At 41.5% G+C, this 18,982-nt stretch overlaps 2 protein-coding genes across 2 annotated transcripts; one reads left to right on the top strand and one right to left on the bottom strand.

Moving 5' to 3' along the window:
• Positions 1-104: 104 nt before the first annotated feature.
• On the bottom strand, positions 105-2,692 carry ZNF830 (zinc finger protein 830). The gene has a single exon (XM_082602884.1). The coding sequence runs from the start codon at positions 2,674-2,676 to the stop codon at positions 1,540-1,542; it is 1,137 nt and encodes a 378-aa protein (XP_082459010.1). The 5' UTR covers positions 2,677-2,692; the 3' UTR covers positions 105-1,539.
• Positions 2,693-2,749: 57 nt separating this feature from the next.
• Positions 2,750-18,570, top strand: CCT6B (chaperonin containing TCP1 subunit 6B; the record flags this gene model as incomplete). Its single annotated transcript, XM_082603916.1, is given in 6 exon segments — positions 2,750-2,958; positions 2,961-2,995; positions 4,574-4,637; positions 5,203-5,337; positions 8,541-8,714; positions 18,553-18,570. Coding segments are annotated over 6 exon segments (528 nt in total). The 5' UTR covers positions 2,750-2,856.
• Between the last annotated feature and the right edge of the window lie 412 nt (positions 18,571-18,982).

The raw sequence follows: 18,982 nt of genomic DNA, 5'->3' as shown, positions 1-18,982 counted from the left end.
CGCGGCATGTGGGATCCTCCCAGACCAGGGCTTGAACCCGTGTCCCCTGCATTAGCAGGCAGATTCTCAACCACTGCGCCACCAGGGAAGCCCTCAAGGCTTTTTTATACCTTATCCCTGGGCTTAAAACCTGGGCTTTAGGGAAACTAGACTGAGCTTATGTAAAGCACTCACTTAGAACTCTGCCTGGCTTATAAGAAAGTCTTAGTTATTATTATTACTACTCACTTTTATTTGAATGTGCTGTACGCATTTCTATCCCCGGAACACTGCTAATTCCTTTTTCCTATTTGAATACCTCTATCTCCAAAGCGAGAAAGACTGATTTAAACTATTGATGATCAGCACAGGCTAATTGTTACCGCTGGAGAAACAACTTATACCTCCTTCCTACAACTGATAGAACCTGTTAACTCTGACCCCTAATTTATAATATGTAACAATAAAATTTAAGATTAGATGGGATATAAATAAAAGGTAGCCTTTCTTTTATGCAATAGACAGTAAACTTACGGAATGTGTCATTTAAAGAAAAAACAAAGCCTGGAAAGATACAAATAGGTTCTGGATTTAGGGCAGTGGTGCTCCAATTTTGGCCTTACGAGCATAACCTGGGAAGCTTTCTATTTTTGGCCGCGCCTCGCGGCTTGCGGGAATCTTAGTTCGACTAGGGGTAGAACCCGCGCCACCTGCAGTGGAAGCGCGGAGTCCCAACCACTGGACCACCAGGGCATTCCCACAGAATAACCTGGGAAGCCATCAAAACTAAAACTAATGCAGGTGTCTGAGCCCCACTCCAGATTTACTGAATCTCTCTAATGGTAGGGCACGAGCACATGAATTTTTAAAAACTCTTCCTAGATGATTCACATACACTTTTTAAAAATCTTTGTATGAGATCTTCCTGTGCACCTACAGCCGAGAATCACCGGTTTAATCCAGAGAAATTTTGGATTAAGGAGGTTGGTCATACTTGGCATAAAATTTTCACCATATTCTCCTGGAACCCGGTTTTGAAACAGAGGCCTGCTTAGCCCTGAATGACTTATATGTTTATGAGTAGTGTTCTTAAAAACAACACAACAACCCCCCGCCCGGCCACAACCCTCTTGAGTCTGATTTAGGGAGTCAGAAAAGAAAAAGCCATATACATTCTAAATGCCACACTTGGCTTTCATCTAAAAGCTTGTCTGTGGGTCTGACTTCTATTAACTGATAAATTTCAAAACATAATCCTTAAGTAAATATATATTTAATATGTACAATATTTACAGCTTACAGCTTTTACAACTCAAACTTCAGATCTATAAGTGTGTGAAAAAGTGGGCATTTGAGTGTAATACTTCGAAAACTTCAAAAACACCTTTACCTGAAAAATATTTTACACCGATTTTCCAAAGCGGTATCTTCACAGGCTTATTGTATCTCGACAACCCGGTCAAGTTACCCAATCTCTAGGCATGGAGTACACGATATCGTATTGAGGTGGAACTTTTTATACAGTCGTAGAGGATGTAGAACTCTTGGGTCTTTGATACCCTATAACAAAGTCCCTTTCACCCTCCAATCCTGAGACAACAGATCCTGTAGTTCTACCTCATCATCGCTGTCAACGTTCTCCTCTTCCTTTTTCTGCAGTTCTTTTATGGTCAGAACCTCTTTAAGCTTATTTTTTATCTCATCCTGGCGATTCCGCAGCTTTTCCACCCGACGGTAACACTCTATCTGCTCATCGATCTCCCCAATCTGCCGGTCCAACCGTCCCTCCTCATCCTCTTCGGCAACTATGGCTTCGGAAATAGTGTTGACCTGTCTCATGGCTTTTTGAAATTCGTCCCATTCTTTGTCCATCTGATCCTTTGGGGCATCAACCTTTCGTACCCTCGCATCTATCTCAGGGTCGTCAAAAAACCCTTCCGGTAATGCTTCCGCGGTGTTTTCTCTCCTTTCCACCACTTTTTCATGTATTTCTGCTTTCTCAATTGACCCTGAATGAGGAATTAAAGGGGCCTTGGGAGGATTTGTGTCCGAGAAATCGCTCGGCAGCCTACTACCGGTTGCCTCCCGCGCGGAGGAAAGAGAGTGTTCCTTGCCCTGTGCGTTGTCCGGATGCTTACAGACATCCCCTCTTTTCCCTTCTCCTTCTCCTCCCTCCTCTTTCTCCTCTTCCTCATCTTCATAATCAGGGAGTAAACCGAGCCCCGAAGCCTTACTGAGGGTCGCCCTAGTGGACTCCTTTCCGGCTTTGTCAAAGTTGGTGGGCAAAGCGGAAGTGGAGGGCTGTACTTGAGACACCACGGAGGCCTTCGCTCTCTTGGCATCTTGGCTGTCTGCGTCCGGCGCCTTCCTCTTGGCGGACTGAGGCACTGCGCTGGCGGATTGAGGCACTGCGCTGGCGGACGGTCCCTGGGCGGCTTCCTTCGCGCCTTTCAGCTCGGCCACTTTCTCCCGGTGCTGCTTTCCCAGGACGTGAGTCTGCCACAGGAGCTCGCTCTTAACCGGGGTGTTACACAGGGCACAACTCAGCTGCCCCAAGCGGTTGTACTTCGCGAATGGAGATTCTATCCGTTTACGGTTGGTGCTTAGACGCTGCTTCTCCTTCATCAACCGCCGCAGTTCGTCCTGATTAACCACTCGCTTCCCCGCCTCAGGCCGAGCGGAGGCGGAGGACGCCATCTTTGCGACCCGGCCCGAGGCGATTCTGGCTTCCGTCCCGCAGACGCCTGATGACGTTACTTCCTGTCCGGGCGCGGATTGGCTGAGGCTCAGGAGCGTGAGCCGTGGCGCCAGGATTTCCCTCAGAATAGCAGCTGAGGCTGCTTTACGCGGCGGGATTCCTCTTCCTACCGTCTGGCCATGGCTGCGAAAAAAGCCATAAACTCCAAGGCTGAGGTGGCGCGGGCCCAGGCGGCCTTGGCAGTCAATGTATGCGCCGCCCGAGGGCTGCAGGATGTGCTGCGCGGACCAACTTGGGTTCTAAGGGAACCATGAAAATGTGAGACGGCGGTTAGGGCGTCGGGGTTTGTTGGGTGTCGGGGCGCGCTGTGAGGCAGACGTTCCACAAAGAGTTGGGAGCGATGTGGACGCACTTGTGGGCCTGCTTTCCCTCGCTCTCATTCCTGCCCTGAGCTCATTTCTAGCCTGGTGGGAGAGGAGGAGAAATGCTACCCGAAGAAAGGGCCCACTGTGACCCCCTCCCTGCCCCCCCAACTTCTTGTTAAGGTTCATATGCAAGTAGAAAGTCAGTTCATTTAGTGTCATATATGAAACATAAGCCATCTAGCTCCCCTGCTGTTTAAGAGTTTGGGATTTGCTTGGCAGTGGGCTGTAGAGACGGCACGGGCTTTGGAACCTGGCAGGCTTGGGTTCAAATCCAAGGTCCGCTTTAGCTATGCGTCCCTAGGCAAGTTGAACGCTCTTTCAGCATATATTTACTTAGGACCATTATTTTCTTTAGAAGAGAGGGAAAGAGACTAGTGAGGGCAAAGAGGTGTAAGAGGAGAGAGGTACAGTCTCAGAGGAATGAGCAAAGTAATTAATATTAACAGTAAAAGAGGGCGCTGAGTATGTACGAACTGGGATGCTGGGAACACAGAGATGACCAAGATACAGTTTCTGTTCTTAAGGAGTTCTGGTAGAGATGAATGTGCTAATTATATATATACCATTATACTGAGGAAAGGGACTAATAACTGAGGGCAGAAGGGAGAAGGGAAAGCTTCTCAATAACAGGAGTTTTCATCAGTCTTGAAAAACGAATTAGAGTTCTCCAGGTGGAGAAGGGAGTAAAGGCCTTCTAGATAGGGTAACTTCAGGAACAGGAGAAGCTCAATGGTGTAAATCCAACAGAAACAAAAGCAAACATGCTGTAGTAAGGGAACCCCAAGGTTTGCCCACAAGATCTCATTTGGTAGAAGAGGTAGATTGGGAAAGGTCAACTATGTCATTGCTATACAGTTTGGATATTGTCTTGAAGGTGATGGAGAACATGAAAATCATGGAAGGATTTTTGGTGAGGGAACTGACTGAATCACATTGCCTTTTAGGAAGATCAATGCAGTGTGGAGGGTAAATTCAAATTCAGAGATATCAAGATGCTAAGTAGTCCAGACTAAAGAGGATGGTGACAGTGGAGATGGAGAGGAGCGGGTAGATTCAGGAGACATTTAGGCTGTAGAATTGACAGAACTTGATCTACTAAACGTGAGGGGGGGAGGGAAAACATTCGCTGAGTGAATGAATGGTAACCTGTCACAAAAAAAGAAACCTGCAGAAAGTTCACCAACCTGTGGTTTGTAGACTCCCAAGTACTCTTCCAGGTACCAAGCCACTGTTCTTAACTCATGGACTGCTCTTGTCCTGAAACGTGTAAATGTGCTGTTTGGAAGGAAATCACCATAGCAGTCCATCTGGGGAGAAGTGATTCTGTGGTAGTTACTGTGGTATCCCCCATGGTGTAATGGAAGTTTTCCACACCCAGTTACTTATATTAAGGATAGTGGAGTGGCTAACACTGGGAGTGTCTTGTTTGGCTCTTGCTCTATGAAGCTTATAACCACTGTTTTCTGAACAGGCTTGTTTCTGGTGCAGAAGACATCAGACCCACCAAAGATGGCATTGTACTGCTCCGTGAGATGGTGAGTTGATGTTCCTGACGTAATAAACCTTAATTAGCCTTAGCTGAGGACATAGTGCAATTTGTATATCCTTAAAGCAAGGCCGTCAGCTAAATGCTGCAGTCATGAGCTATGCTTGTTGGATTAAACCTTAGGGGAAAAAAAAGTCTATTGGCTGTTTTCAGATCTTTGTGTAGTGCAAATAATAGCTTAGGGATACTTCCAAATTAGTTACATCATTTAAAGGCAATGCATTATGTTCTTTGTAATCACGGGAAAAAAATCCTTTGCAAGTTTAGTACGTACATTCATCTTCAAGATTGAAGGATTTAATCTTATTTTGGAAATGTCATTGCATTCGAAGCAGAGACTCTTTTATAAAATGTTCCAACCTCATTAGTTCTCAGTTTTTAACTTTTCGTTTTGACATTTATTATGTATGATAATATAAAACTTGTGAACTTTCTAGAATGAAGCTTATTTCATTTCTTAATTTGACTGTTGACCCTGAGGTTATCTTGTTTTTGGTGGACTATTTCTTTATGTCATTCTCTCTCTTTTTTAATCTGTTGCTTGCTTTTTTTGGCAAATTCAACACCCAACAGCTTCCTTGATAGCAAAAGTAGCAACAGCCCAGGATGACATGACAGGAGATGGTACTACTTCAAATGTTCTAATTATCGGAGAGTTACTAAAGCAAGCTGATCTTTACATTTCTGAGGTATTAGAATTTCATAGAATTCACATTCATGTGGTACTTTATTTTGAATCAAAAGTTATTTATTTTTTTGCTAGTAAAATGGTTTAATTTTAGAGGGCAAAAGTTAATTTTTATCGATATTTTTGGACAATTATAAATGGAAACAATAATTAAATTTTTAGTCAAAATAATGCCTTTTATTGAAATTATATACCTTTTTAAAAAATGAAATATTTGAGATATATATAAAAGTTAAAAAATTAGCCATGTACCCATGACTAATGGCCTAAGAAAGAAAACATCACTGAGAAAGTTGAGACCAAATTATGCACCTTTTAAAAAATAACTAGAGAAGAATTATTGAAGGTTTTCCACATTGTGAATTTACCTACTTTTCTAGTTTTATTTCCCTTTATAAACAGTCTCCTCTAGCCAGGCTCCTTCATTCACTGGCCTCTGAAATCATTATATACATTTCTACCTCCATGCCTTTGTTCAATTTGTATTGTTTTCTTTGCGTTACTTATGTGTTTTCTAATTAAGCAGTTGAATTTTTGCTCTTTCTAGGACCATTTTAGCAAAGCATAACCTGTCCTTTCAAAGTGCTGAAAGGATCACTTTGTGTTTCTCTTAGTATTGGGTTCTGTCTATTAATTCAGTACCTGCAACTTATCTCAAGATGCTTTTAGCTGTAAGCAGTAGAAACTTGACTAAAAGTCACTTAAACAATAAAAAAATTATCTCCCGTAACAGGAAATATAGCAATAAAGCAGGCTTCTAGGGTTCGTTGATTAAAAAATTCATTCAGTCATCAAGTACCCAGATCCTTTCTGTCTCTTAGCTCTTCCACTTGTAATGCTGTTTCATCATGGGCTTATTCCCATCCTGGATGAAAGACTGCCAGAAGAGATCAGGGCTACCTGTTCTCCTTACTAACACTCAGCAGGAGAGGGCAAGAGAAAACCATTCACCCAGCCATAGAATAAAAGTCCTTCCTTTATATGATTGGGCCAACATTGGTCTTATGTCCATCCCAAACCAGTGACAGTTTTTCGGGAAATTGACTTAATCTAATTAGGATCCGCCCCTTGAGCTAGGGATAGGGTCAGCTTCCTCTGAAGCACTGAGGAAGAGAGTTACCTAAACAAAATTAGGGTTGGGCTAGGAAGGAAGAAATTAGGGAAGGGGAGATGCTGACAGACATTGACATAGTTATGAAACTGTGTGACAGTGCAGTGACAGAGCTAGGCACAGGATGGGATAGAAACACTGAGGAGGGAGGGGTATCCTAAACTAGCCTGAGGTAGTCAGGAAGCACTTTCTGGAGGACATAGGCCTGGGCTGAATCTTTAGGATTAGAAGGAGTGAGCCTGATGAAAGAGTGAGGGGTGTGGAGAACGGCATTCCAGGCAGAAGGAACAACATGAGCAAAGGCACAGAGAAAGGAAGCAAACTGGTGTGTGTGCAGAGCTACAAGCAGTCTGGTGTTGGTGGAGTTTAAAGTGATGCGGACAGTAGTCAATAGGCATGTAATATACTAACCAAGAAGAATGTTCATACTGACATATGAATGAGGGATATGGTCAGATTGGCATTTTAAATATTTGGGGGACAGTTTTAAGGGAGTCAAGACTGAAGGTTTTCCTAGTAGTCTTAGGTGAGAAGTTATGAGGTCCTAGGCTGAGGAAATGTTTTGAAGATGGTTAATAACACAGGCTCTGGCGTCAGGCCTTTTGGGTTTAAATCCTGGCTCTGGCTCTTACTAGCCTGGTGATCTAAGCCTTTAAGCCTAAGTTTCCTCTTCTGTGAAACAGGAATGATAAAAACACCCACTTCATAGTGTTGAGAGGACTAAAATAATACATGTAAATCCCTTAGAATAGTGCCTGGCACAAATGCTCAATAAATGTCAACTTTTGAAAGTTATTATAGGACTGACATAAAGTAATGGAGGAAGGGAATAAATGAGAACTAGTTCCAGCTTTCAATAAGTTTATGTATTATTTTTCAGAATAAACAATAGCGTTTTTTAAAAAAAATTTTTGTTATAATGTCAGACCTACAGAAAAGTTGCAAGAATATTCCAAAGAATAACATTTCTCTCTCATGAAAAAAAATATATGGAATGTGTATATATATAGTAATATACATATTTTTTTCTAATGGTATAAGAATAAGTTGCAGACATGACGATCTAAATATTTCAGTGTATGTTTCTTTCTTTTTTTTTTTTTTCGCGGTACGCGGAACTCTCACTGTTGTGGCCTCTCCCCACGTTGCGGGGCACAGGCTCCGGACGCGCAGGCCCAGCGGCCGTGGCTCACGGGCCCAGCCGCTCGCAGCATGTGGGATCTTCCCAGACTGAAAACGAACCCGTGTCCCCTGCATCGGTAGGCGGACTCCCAACCACTGCGCCACCAGGGAAGCCCCAGTGTATGTTTCTTAAACCAGGGAATTCTCATGTATAACCACAGTATAGTGATCAAAACAGGAAATTAATATTAACACATTGATAAGTACTTTTATCTAATTTGCAGGTTTTATTCAAATTTCATCACTTGTCCCATTCAGTTGTCATACCCCTTTAGTCTTCTTTAAGCTGGAATAGTTCCCGAGCCATCTTTTGTGTTTCATGACATTGCTGACATTGCTACCTTTAGAGAATAGGCTGTTTTTTTTTTTTTTTTTTTAAGAAAGTCCCTCAGTTTGAATTTGTCTGTTTCCTCATTATCAGAATCAGGTTATGAACCTTTGGCAGGAGTGCCATGGAAATGCTGAATTGGTCTTAATGCAGCATATCTGGAGGCACATGGTGTGTGCTTGTCCCGTTCTATGATGTTAACTTTGAACATTTGGTGAAGGTGCTGCCTATCTGTCGTTTTTCTCCAAACAATGCTGGTTCTTTTCCTCTACATTACAGGGAGTCTTTTCTTCTGTGCTCATTCAGAAGAGCACTACACGACAGTGTGTTATAGTTTTCAGACATAAAAAGAACTTTTGTAGTTTTTTTGTACTGTTGTAAATTGTAAACAGTTTTTCTGTAAGTTTGAGATTGTTTGAAATATGAAGCGCTGAAAGATTACAAATTACATACATACACTTATATTTAGTGGCATCGATATAGGTAATTAATTTTTTTGGGCATACCTATTAGTAGGAAAGGATGGTTACTTTTACTTTGGATAACTTACTTTATAATTTATAGTTTTATGTTGATGTATTAGGGCCTGCACCCTAGAATAATAGCTGAAGGATTTGAAGTTGCAAAAATAAAGGCACTTGAAGTTTTGGAACAAGTTAAAATTAAAAAAGAGATGAAAAGAGAAATCCTCTTAGATGTGACTAGAACACCTCTACAAACTAAAATTCATCCTCAACTGGCTGATGTGTTAACAGAGGTATGTGGTTAAACTTTTGCAGAATGAGTACAGCCTAACACATGGTGGTATTTTTCTTTTTCCTATAAGATAATCAGCTAGCTATAGCATGTGGTTCTTTTGAACATACAACAAAATATAGAAGACAGACATTTATAGGCTTATTTACAGAGTAGATTTGATTGGTCAGAACAGTATGTGTAATTTTTCATAAGTGTCATATTAAACCTTCTTTTAAGTTAACTTGAAAGTTGGGAGGGACTTGGCTGCCTATGGATCACCCCCTGTGGAAGCTGTTGGTGTGATGCACACTGGTCTCCTAAACCTAGAGGTCCATATTTATTATGTGAGGTTGGGGACGTTGTTTTGGCAGTGTGCCTTGTAGTTAAGGTTACCACTTTTTTTTTTTTTTTTTTTAAGGTTACCACTTTAATGAACATGATTGACCTGATAGATAATATTCACATCTGGGAAGTGTATACTTGTTTACTTCTAAAGGTAGAATATATATATAATATCAGGACAAAGTTGGATATTTTGGGAAGGCTTTTATCAGGTAGCTGTAGTTTGATGATATCATCATTGTTCCTCAGCTTTGCATTTTTTGAAACTTGAGTATATTAGTTTATCAGGAATGATGAGTTCATAACAACCAAATTCACAAGACATTGACATAGAAATCAGAATTCTGTCTTACTCATTTACCTTGAGAAATATAAATACTGAAACACCTGAGTTGTTTCTGGTCAATTCTTACCAGTAGGAAAACCTACTTGGGAAATCAGTTTAAGATTAAGAAATTAAGACATTTTCTTGCTGAGCAGTCTAAATAAAGACTCTGCTGTGTTTTCTGATGTTAAAGTACATATATCACATGGCCCAGAATCTTCAGGCTATCTGATTAGGGCCTCCATTCTCTTCTGGAGTTATAGAAACACTAATACTCTCATTTTCCAATGGTTTGTCATTATTCCCCGTTAGTCATCAAAACCAAAAATCATGTTACCTCAGTAAACTTTTCTAAGATACATTTTTTTTTGTTTTTATTTTATTTGAGGATGGTTATACTGTAGCACTTAATTTCTGTAGTCAGTTATTTTCATATTACTTTCTGAGCTAAGCAATAGGCTGTGTGGTGCTGTGCTTCTCAAATTGCATATCCCTGGGGATATTTGGCAGAATAAATGAGACATGTCTTTCTGGAGTGTCAATTTTACTTTACAATGGAGGAAAAGCATTATTTTCACATTAAAACAAACATGTATAACTAACAGAACACTGTAAATCAACTGTACCCCAATGAAAATTTAAAAACAACAGAAAACAAACATGTATATATTATGGCATGATGTGGAAAAGTTTCATGGTAAAACATAAGACTTAAAAATTTCATGTTGTTAGAGCCAGCAAATTTGAACTCTTTCCTTAGATTTCATTTCCTTCTTTTCCATTAAGGTGTCCTTTGGTGGAGAAGCTTGAGTAGTGTTTGTATAGTAGGCTTGGCAGTTAAAGAGACTTGATTTCTAGTCCTGACTCTGCTACTACCTGTTAGACCTTGTTTTAAGACCATAACTTCTTAAGGTCTTACCTTAGTTTCCTTCTCTGTAAAATAAAGCGTTTGGACCTGATAATCTCTGAAGTCCCTGTAGGCTCTAAAGTATCCATTGGCACTGGTTATCATTCGTATCCATGCCAAAGTGACACTTTCTGACGTTGCCCTGTGTTTTGGAGCCTGAAACACTTCATCTGCTTAGTCTGGTGATAGATTAGTAGGGCCAGTGGTTTCTTTTAGTAGACCAAATAATTTACTTTTCTCATTCATTTCTCTTCCGGCCTGTGGTGGATTCTGTTTTGGCTATTAGAAGACCAGGTTATCCTATTGATCTCTTCATGGTAGAAATGATGGAGATGAAGCATAAATCACAAACAAAGTAAATGATATAAACTTTAACAGTGCATAGATTCTAGAATACTTGGTTATCTTCAGATATTCTTTCACTGATTTCATTAGTTACTTCTGTTCATCATCGGTCTATTCATGCAGTATATATTAATTGGATACTTACCAGGAGCCATTCACTGTTTTAGGTGCTAGGAATGAAGAGTAAACAAAACAGAATTTCTTTTTTTAAGAATCTTACATTTCTAGTTGAAAGAGATGGTGGACAAATAATGCTAACTAAGTGCTGTGAAGAGGCTAGAGCAGCTGTATATGTGAGCATGTGCATGATTTTAGGGTAGTAAGGGAAGATCATTGTGATGAGAAAGTAGACTAGAGAGCTAAAGGGGTCTCTAGTGCTAGCCATGTGCATATCTGGAAGAAGAGTGTTCTAAGCAGAGGGAATAACAGTGGAAGAAGCCCCGAGGCAGAAGTGTGCTGGGGTGTTCCATTGTGCCTGGAGTGGAGGAAGAGGAAAAAGTAGTAGAAGGTGAGGTCAGAGAGGTGAGACAGTTATAACATTGTCTGAGTATGTGTGTACTCAGAGGGAGCAGCACCTTGCTGACTTTGGACTTAACTCGTTTTAAACATTCTATTATGGAAAACCCTAAACATATGTAAGAGTAGAATAGAATAGTGAATGAACTCCCACGTGTCTGTCACTCATCTTTATCAATTTTCAGTATACGGCCAGTCTTATATCCCCCGTGTATACTCCTCTTTCCTTCCCCCTGCCCAAACCTGGATTATTTTGAAGCCAATTCAGATGTTATATTTCATCTGTAAATACTTTATTTATTTTTAATATATGTGTGTGTATGTGTAGGTGTCTTTACTTATTTATAGAAGTTCCATTTGGTTCGTTCTTAAATCTGCCTTGTCACTTTTTATGGTTTCCTGTTCCCTGCAGATCTTTTCAAACTTACCTTTCATTTCTTTAAACATATAGTTCAGTTTGATAATTACAATATTTAAAGTTTTGTCTACTTCTGGTGTATATTTTATTTATTTATTTTTAAAATTAATTTATTTATTTTTGGTTGTGTTGGAACTTTGTTGCTGCGTGCGGGCTTTCTCTAGTTGTGGCGAGCGGGGGCTACTCTTCATTGCGGTGCATGGGCTTCTTATTGTGGTGGTGGCTTCTCTTGTTGTGGTACACGGGCTCTAGGCATGCGGGCTTCAGTTGTTGTGGCACACGGTTCAGTAGTTGTGGCTCACGGGCTCTAGAGCACAGGCTCAGTAGTTGGGGCACACGGGCTTAGTTGCTCCGCAGCATGTGGGATCTTCCCGGACCAGGGCTCGAACCCGTGTCTCCTGCATTGCCAGGAGGATTCTTAACCACTGAGCCACCAGGGAAGCCCCGCCCAGGGACGACTTTAAACTAAATCCACAGCTTGAGGTTTTTTTTGAATAACCAGTTGTGAATTCTAACTGCAAGTCCGTGTGAGGGCTGCTGGTTTGTACCCTGAGTATGTAGCCTTCGAGGTTCTAGTTTAATGTGAAGAGGGTCTTACTGTTATACTCTCTACTTTGGATGAGCCTTGAGCTTTTTTAATTCTGTCCCCCTCTCATTATGAGGTCAAAATTCAGATTTGCCTGAATTGTCAGATGACTTTAGGGTGAGTGGTTGCAGTTATCTACTTACCTCTTGGAGTTCCTGTTTTGTTTTCAGTTTTGAAAAGAAAACTTTTGTAGCTCTTTACTGTTTTATGGCTCTGCAGAGTTTTTAAGGATTTTTTTGTTTTGTTTTTAATCCAGCATTTTTAGTTGCTTTTGGTAGTAGGGTTGGTCCAGATTACCTTACCATTGCTGAGGGCAACAAGTACTTGGTTTATATTTCAGAAGGACCTCCGTGGTTGTTGTGTGGGGAGTACACTGTGGAGCAGGGTGGGAGGTGCAAGGGCAGACGCAGGAGACCGGTCAGGAATCTGTTGTAATATAGGTGAGAAAAGAAAAAAAGATTTGGATCAGGGTATACTTAGAAAGAAGGAGCAGTAGGATTTGTTGGTGTTCCACATAGAATGTGACAGAAACAGGATTCAAGGGTGTCTCTTGGGTTTTTGCGTGAGCAGCTGGAAAAGCAGAGATGCCATTTCTTGGAATGGAGAAGACTGGGAAGAGCAGGTTTGGGGAAATAAATCAAGAGTTTAGCTTGGGGAATGTTACGTTTTTGATGCCTATTACATGTCCGTGTGGAGATGTTGCGTAAGAATTTAGAGAGAGGTGTCAGGAGTTCAGGATCGAGGTCTGGACTGGAAATATTTATTTGGGAGTCATCAGTGTGTAGATGACTTAAAGCTATGAGAGTTTTTAATTTATTAAAAAAATGTTTTTGCTGCGCCGTGCAGCATGTGGGATCTTAGTTCCCTGACCAGGGATTGAACCCATGCCCTCTGCACTGGGAGCACAGAGTCTTAACCACTGGACTTCCAGGGAAGTCCCTATGAGAGTTAATAAGATCATCTGGGAAGTGATATAGATAGAGAGAAGAGGAAGTTTAAAGACTGAGCCCTGTAAACTCCAATGTTTAGAAATTGAGACGATAGGGAGGACTGAGCAGAGAAGACTGAAAAGGGGTGGTCGGTGAGATAGGAGGAAAACCAAAGGAGAATAGTGTCCCAGAAGGTAAGAGAAGAAAGTGTTTCAAGAAGGAGAGAATAATCTGCTATGTCATATGCGGTTGACCGTTTGATGAGCAAGTTGTGAACTGAGAAGTGACCATTAGATTTGGAGAACGTTTAGTTTTTTGGTGGCTTTAATGAAAGTTGATTCAATAAAGGGGTGAGTGTGAAAGTCAGATTGAAGGTGGGCTCAAGAGAGAACGGTTAGGGAAGAAATGAGGATGCAAATGTAGACAACTCAGAGGAGTTTAGCTCTAAAGGGGAGCAGATGAGTGGGGCAGTAGCTAGAAGGGAATATGGGAATGGGGTTGAAGGAGAATTTTTTGTTTTAAAGATGGGAATTACTATGTCAAGTTTGTTCCCTGATGAGGTTGCTCCTGTAGGCAGGAACAGCTGATGTGAGGGAAGAGGGGACCGTTGCAGGAGCAGAGAGGGGAGATGGGATACAGTACACAAGCAGAGGCGTTAACCTTAGCGAGGAGCATGGGCAGTTCATTCCTAGTCATAGGAGGTTCAGGTTCAAGTGCAGGTGGATTGGTAGAGGTAGTGATGGGACAGTGTTTTTATTTTCTCAAAGAAGCAAGATCATTTGCTGAGCGTGAGAAGAAGGGGAAGAGTGAGGGAGACTGGAAGAGTGAAGAATATTGAACATATAGTTTGTTTTCTTCTTCCTAAATAAAGTATCTTCACATTCAGTTAGGAGTTGGAGTAATCTAGGTAGATGAAAATTTTGAAAAATTCCCTATAATTACGCTTAACTATTTTAAAAATTATTTCTTTACATGAATGTGTAACAAATATTGGTTATAAAAGATTCATAAGTAGAAATGCATTTCCTAATTGGGTATAAATGAATTTTTAAAAGTTATGAAAATATTTTCTCTTGAAAGATCACTTGGAAAATAGGAAAAAAAAAACCCTCCCCAATTATCTCTATTCCTACCACCCAAGCATAACTCTACTCTGTTTTCTTCCATTTTTCCTTTTCAATGCCAAGGTGCTTTTTAAAAATAATTAATTAATTAATTTTTGGTTGCGTTGGGTCTTCACTGCTGTGTGCAGGATTTCTCTAGTTGCAGTGAGTACTCTTCGTTGCAGTGGGTGGGCTTCTCACTGCAGTGGCTTCTCTTGTTGCGGAGCACAGGCTCTAGGTGCACGGGCTTCAGTAGTTGTGACATGCAGGCTCAGTAGTTGTGGCTCATGGGCTCTAGAGCACAGGCTCAGTAGTTGTGGCACACAGGCTTAGTTGCTCCATGGCATGTGGGATCTTCCTGGGCCAGGGATCAAACCCATGTTCCCTGCATTGGCAGGCATACTCTTTTTTTTTTTTTGCGGTACGAGGGCCTCCCACTGTCGCGGCCCCTCCCACTGCGGAGCACAGGCTGCGGACGCGCAGGCTCAGCGGCCATGGCTCACGGGCCCAGCCGCTCTGCGGCATGGGGGATCTTCCTGGACCGGGTCACGAACCCGTGTCCCCTGCATCGGCAGGCGAACTCTCAACCACTGCGCCACCGTGGAAGCCCCTGGCAGGCATACTCTTAACCACTGCGCCACCAGGGAAGTCCCCCAAGGTGCTTATTTTTTAAAAGAATAGTTATAATCGTACTTTATATGTAATTTGTTATTCTCTGCTTATTAGCTACCCCTGTAAATATTTTTCCATGTTATTACATGGTTTTCATGACTAACACATAGTTGAGTCATTATCTGCTGAGCAATGCCCTATTGTTGGACATTTAGGTTAACAATTTTTAGTTGTTCCGTGTAATTATTTTGAACAGATGTTCCTAAGAAACTCATTGTGTGCCTACCTTTCATTACCTGATCAGCTGTGTCACATGTTTGAGCCACATAATTTAAAGAATAATTCTGGATCAACTTTTCATTGTGACTTCACAGTCACACTGTGTTAAAATAGGTTCTCTTTCCTAATTTTACTAATTATGTGTTAGGCTTAAAGTTGGTATAAGGAAACAGTGTTTAACAACTGCCCTGGCAGATATGTTACAACTTTAAGAGTATAGTTTTAATTTTATACCAAATTCTAGAGTGTATATTCAAAGTAAGAAACATTACATATTTTTAATAGGTTGATCAGAGGATTAGTTTTGGATCATGGTGCCGGTCATCTAGATATGAAGAAGCGAGTACAAGATGCATTTATCCTTACTTGTAATGTATCATTAGAATATGAAAAAACATAGGTATGTCAGTTATTCTTTGTATCCTTTGAAATTGTTTTTTTCTAAAAGTGTTTTTTAATCCCTTTCTTACCTCCCAAATGTTTAGTATAAACTCTTTCTACCTTTCCCTCTTCCCCCACCTTGCCTTTACTCGCTTGTTTTTATTAATCTTTTAGAGAGGTGAGCTCTGGTTTCTTTTATAAGACTGCAGAAGAGAAAGAGAAATTGGTAAAAGCTGAAAGAAAATTTATTGAAGATAGAGTACAAAAAATAATAGACCTGAAAGACAAAGTCTGTGCTCAGTCCAATAAAGGATTTGTTGTCATTAATCAAAAGGTGAGACAGAAAGTTTAGATTTTCACTGTTCGTAAATGTTCTTCAGTGTTTTGCCAAGTGTGGTTTGTGGACCCCATTTCAGGGGGCCGGTGAGGTCAAAACTATTTTCGTAATATTAATAATAATGCCTTTACATTGCGTTGACATCTGCAATGCTGATGCAAAAGCAATAATAGGTAAAACTGCTGGCACCTTAGTACAAATCAAAGCAGTAGCACCAAACTGTGCCAGTCATCGTATTCTTTATTGCCACATCACCCTGCACATGAAAAGGGCAGTTTCATTTAAAAATGTCTTGAAGTGGCAAAACTTAATAATTTTATTACATTTTGATCCTTAAATTTGCATCTTTGTTTATTTTTTAAATTGAAGGATAGTTGGTTTACAATATTGTGTTAGTTTCAGGTGAAGTGATTTTTGCAGATTATACTCCATTATAGTTCACTACAAGATAGTGGGTATAATTCCCTGTGCTATACAGTATATCCTTTTTGCTTATCTATTTTCTATGTAGTAGTTTATATCTGTCAATCCCATACCCCTAATTTGTCCCTCCCCACCTTCCCTTTTCCCTTTGGTAACCACAAGTTTGTTTTCTATATCTGTGAATCTGTTCCTGTTTTTCATATACATTCATTTGTATAATTTTTTAGATTCTACAATGTAAGTGATATCATACAGTATTTGTCTTTCTCTGACTTATTTCACTAAGCATAATATTCTCTAGGTTCATCCATGTTGCTGCAAATGGCAGTATTTCATTTTTTTTATGGCTGAGTAATATTCCATTGTATACATATACCACATCTTCTTTATCCATTCATCTGTTTATGGACACTTGGGTTGCTTCCATGTCTTGGCTATTGTAAATAGTGTTGCTGTGAATATTGGGTGCGTGTATCTTTTCGACTTAGTGTTTTTGTTTTTTCCGGGAATATACCCAGAAATGGATGCATCCTTTTATAATTCTGTGTCACAAAGTGTGAAGTATACACAAAATACTTCTGCCACATTTCAAAATAAGGGTCTTGAAGGAAAGCTCTTATGTAATTGAGTTGCAAGCTAAAGTAGCCACTTTTTTCATGGAATGCCATTTTTACTTGAAAGAATGACTGACAGAATAGTTATTTAGACATAGGTATTTTCTCAGAAATGAATGAAACAGTCCTGTCACTTTAAGGAAACAACAGGCAGTATGTGTTGGCAATGATAACATTTGAGCTTTCAAACAAAAATTAGAATTTTGGAAAACTTGCATCTGCCACTATGGGCTTGACAGCTTTCCAGTACTTAAAAGACTTTTCTGATAATATTAGTGATGATTAGCAAACGTGATATATTTTTTAAACTATTTATTTATTTTATTTACTTGGTTGTGCCGGGTCTTAGTTGCATCAGGCAGGCTTCTTAGTTGTGGCATGCACAGCTTATATTTTGGATTGTGAAGTTTTCTCTTTTGGAATATATATATATATATTTTAAATTTTATTTATTTGTTTATTTATGGCTGTGTTGAGTCTTCGTTTCTGTGCGTGGGCTTTCTCTAGTTGTGGCGAGCAGGGGCCACTCTTCATTGTGGTGCGCGGGCCTCTCACTGTCGTGGGCTCTCTTGTTGTGGAGCACAAGCTCCAGACGCGCAGGCTCAGTAGTTGTGGCTCATGGGCCTAGTTGCTCTGCGGCATGTGGGATCTTCCCAGACCAGGGCTCGAACCCATGTCCCCTGCATTGGCAGGCAGATTCTCAGCCACTGCACCACCAGGCAAGCCCTGGAATATTCTTAATAGTATGCTGCCTTTTTAATTAACTTTGTGTATTAAATGAAAAACCCTTAATATTGTAGTATCATTTTTCATTTTTAGAAATTTGTTTTTAAAGCCATGAAAAAGCTTTTACAGCTTAGAACCCATTCCATTTCCTCGCTGCAGTGTAATTTTAAGAAAGATTGGAGAAGAATATTAGCATTTATTATTTAATGATAATTTAAACCTCCAACCTCCTTCTAAAAGGAGTTAGGGTAGATAATTCAATAAAAACACACATGTTTGGGGTGGAGTCAAGTTGGCGGTGGTGGAGGACGCGGAGTTCGTGTCTCCCCACAACTAGGGTGCCTCCCGGATGCTGGTGGGGGACCTTGATGCTCAAGGAGACAGGAGGAACCCCTGAGCGACCGGGTAGAATGAAGGGGGAGTGAGGGGGGAGGATAAGTGGAGGCTGGACAGGACCAACACATCTGAGGGGTGGCTGGGAGGAGGGAGGGGTTCCCACATCTGGAGGGACCCTCTGGGGCTCAGAGGATCAGGGGGTAGTGCAGCTAGTGTCTCCCCTGCCCAATTGGGCCCGGGAAGCCTGCTGGGCTCCTGGGCCTGGTCCTCTGTTCTCCAGGGATCCCTCCAGCCTCGTGGGTCCTAGAGGCATAGAAGGGAGGGAGGAGAGGGGAAGAGGAGGAGAGGTGGATGGGGGTGGGGACCATCCGAGGCCAGAGGATCCAGTGCCGTGGGCGTTCCCCCTGCCCAGTTGGCCCTGGTAAGCCTGTTGGCCTTCCGGGTCTGGTCCCCTGCCGTCTGGGGTCCCCTCCGGCCGTGTGGATCCCAGGGGCATAGGATGGAGGGAGTGGGGAGAAGAAGAGAGGCCAACAGGGAGGGGCCCTCCGGGATCAGATGATCGGGGGGAATGTGCTAGCGTTGCCCCTGCCCACTTGAGTCCAGTAAGCCTGCTGGTGTCCTGGACCTGGTCCTCCACCCTCCAGGGCCAGAGGCACTCCTGGGCCCCTCTTGCTGCAGCCCCTCCTGCTGCACTGAGCCTAACACCCCCCCCCACCTCCCACCCCCCTGCCAGGGCCTTTTCCCCACCCTGTGGGTCCTAAGCATAAGCCCCGCCTGCCACCTAAACCACGCCCCTGCCTAAGCCCCACCACCCCACAGCCAAGGCCTTTTCCAACTTTTTTTCCTTTGTCTCTTTTTTTTTTTTTTACTATTTTGGTTCTGTTTTACCTTCCATTGTTGTTTCATCTATATTTTTATTTTTTATTCTTTCTAACATACCTGTTAGTTTTCTAATCTAATTTTATACTCTTTGTTATTGTTCTGCTCCTTTTTTTCTTTTTTCTTTCTTTTTTTTTTTTCTTAGCTGCCCCACACAGCAGGATATTGGTTCGTGAGCCGGGGGTTGGGTCAGAGCTTCTGCGGTGGGAGCTCTGAGTCCGGACCACTG

This window comes from Mesoplodon mirus (assembly GCF_964341445.2).
Source record: "Mesoplodon mirus genome assembly, chromosome: 18".
Classification (NCBI taxonomy): domain Eukaryota; kingdom Metazoa; phylum Chordata; class Mammalia; order Artiodactyla; family Ziphiidae; genus Mesoplodon; species Mesoplodon mirus.
The sequence above is the reverse complement of the archived record's forward strand: the minus strand, read 5'-3'. Positions and strand labels throughout refer to the sequence as shown.

Coding starts and splice junctions, on each gene's coding strand:
- ZNF830 (XM_082602884.1), bottom strand. CDS start 2,676: ATGGCGTCCTCCGCCTCCGCTCGGCCTGAGGCGGGGAAGCGAGTGGTT.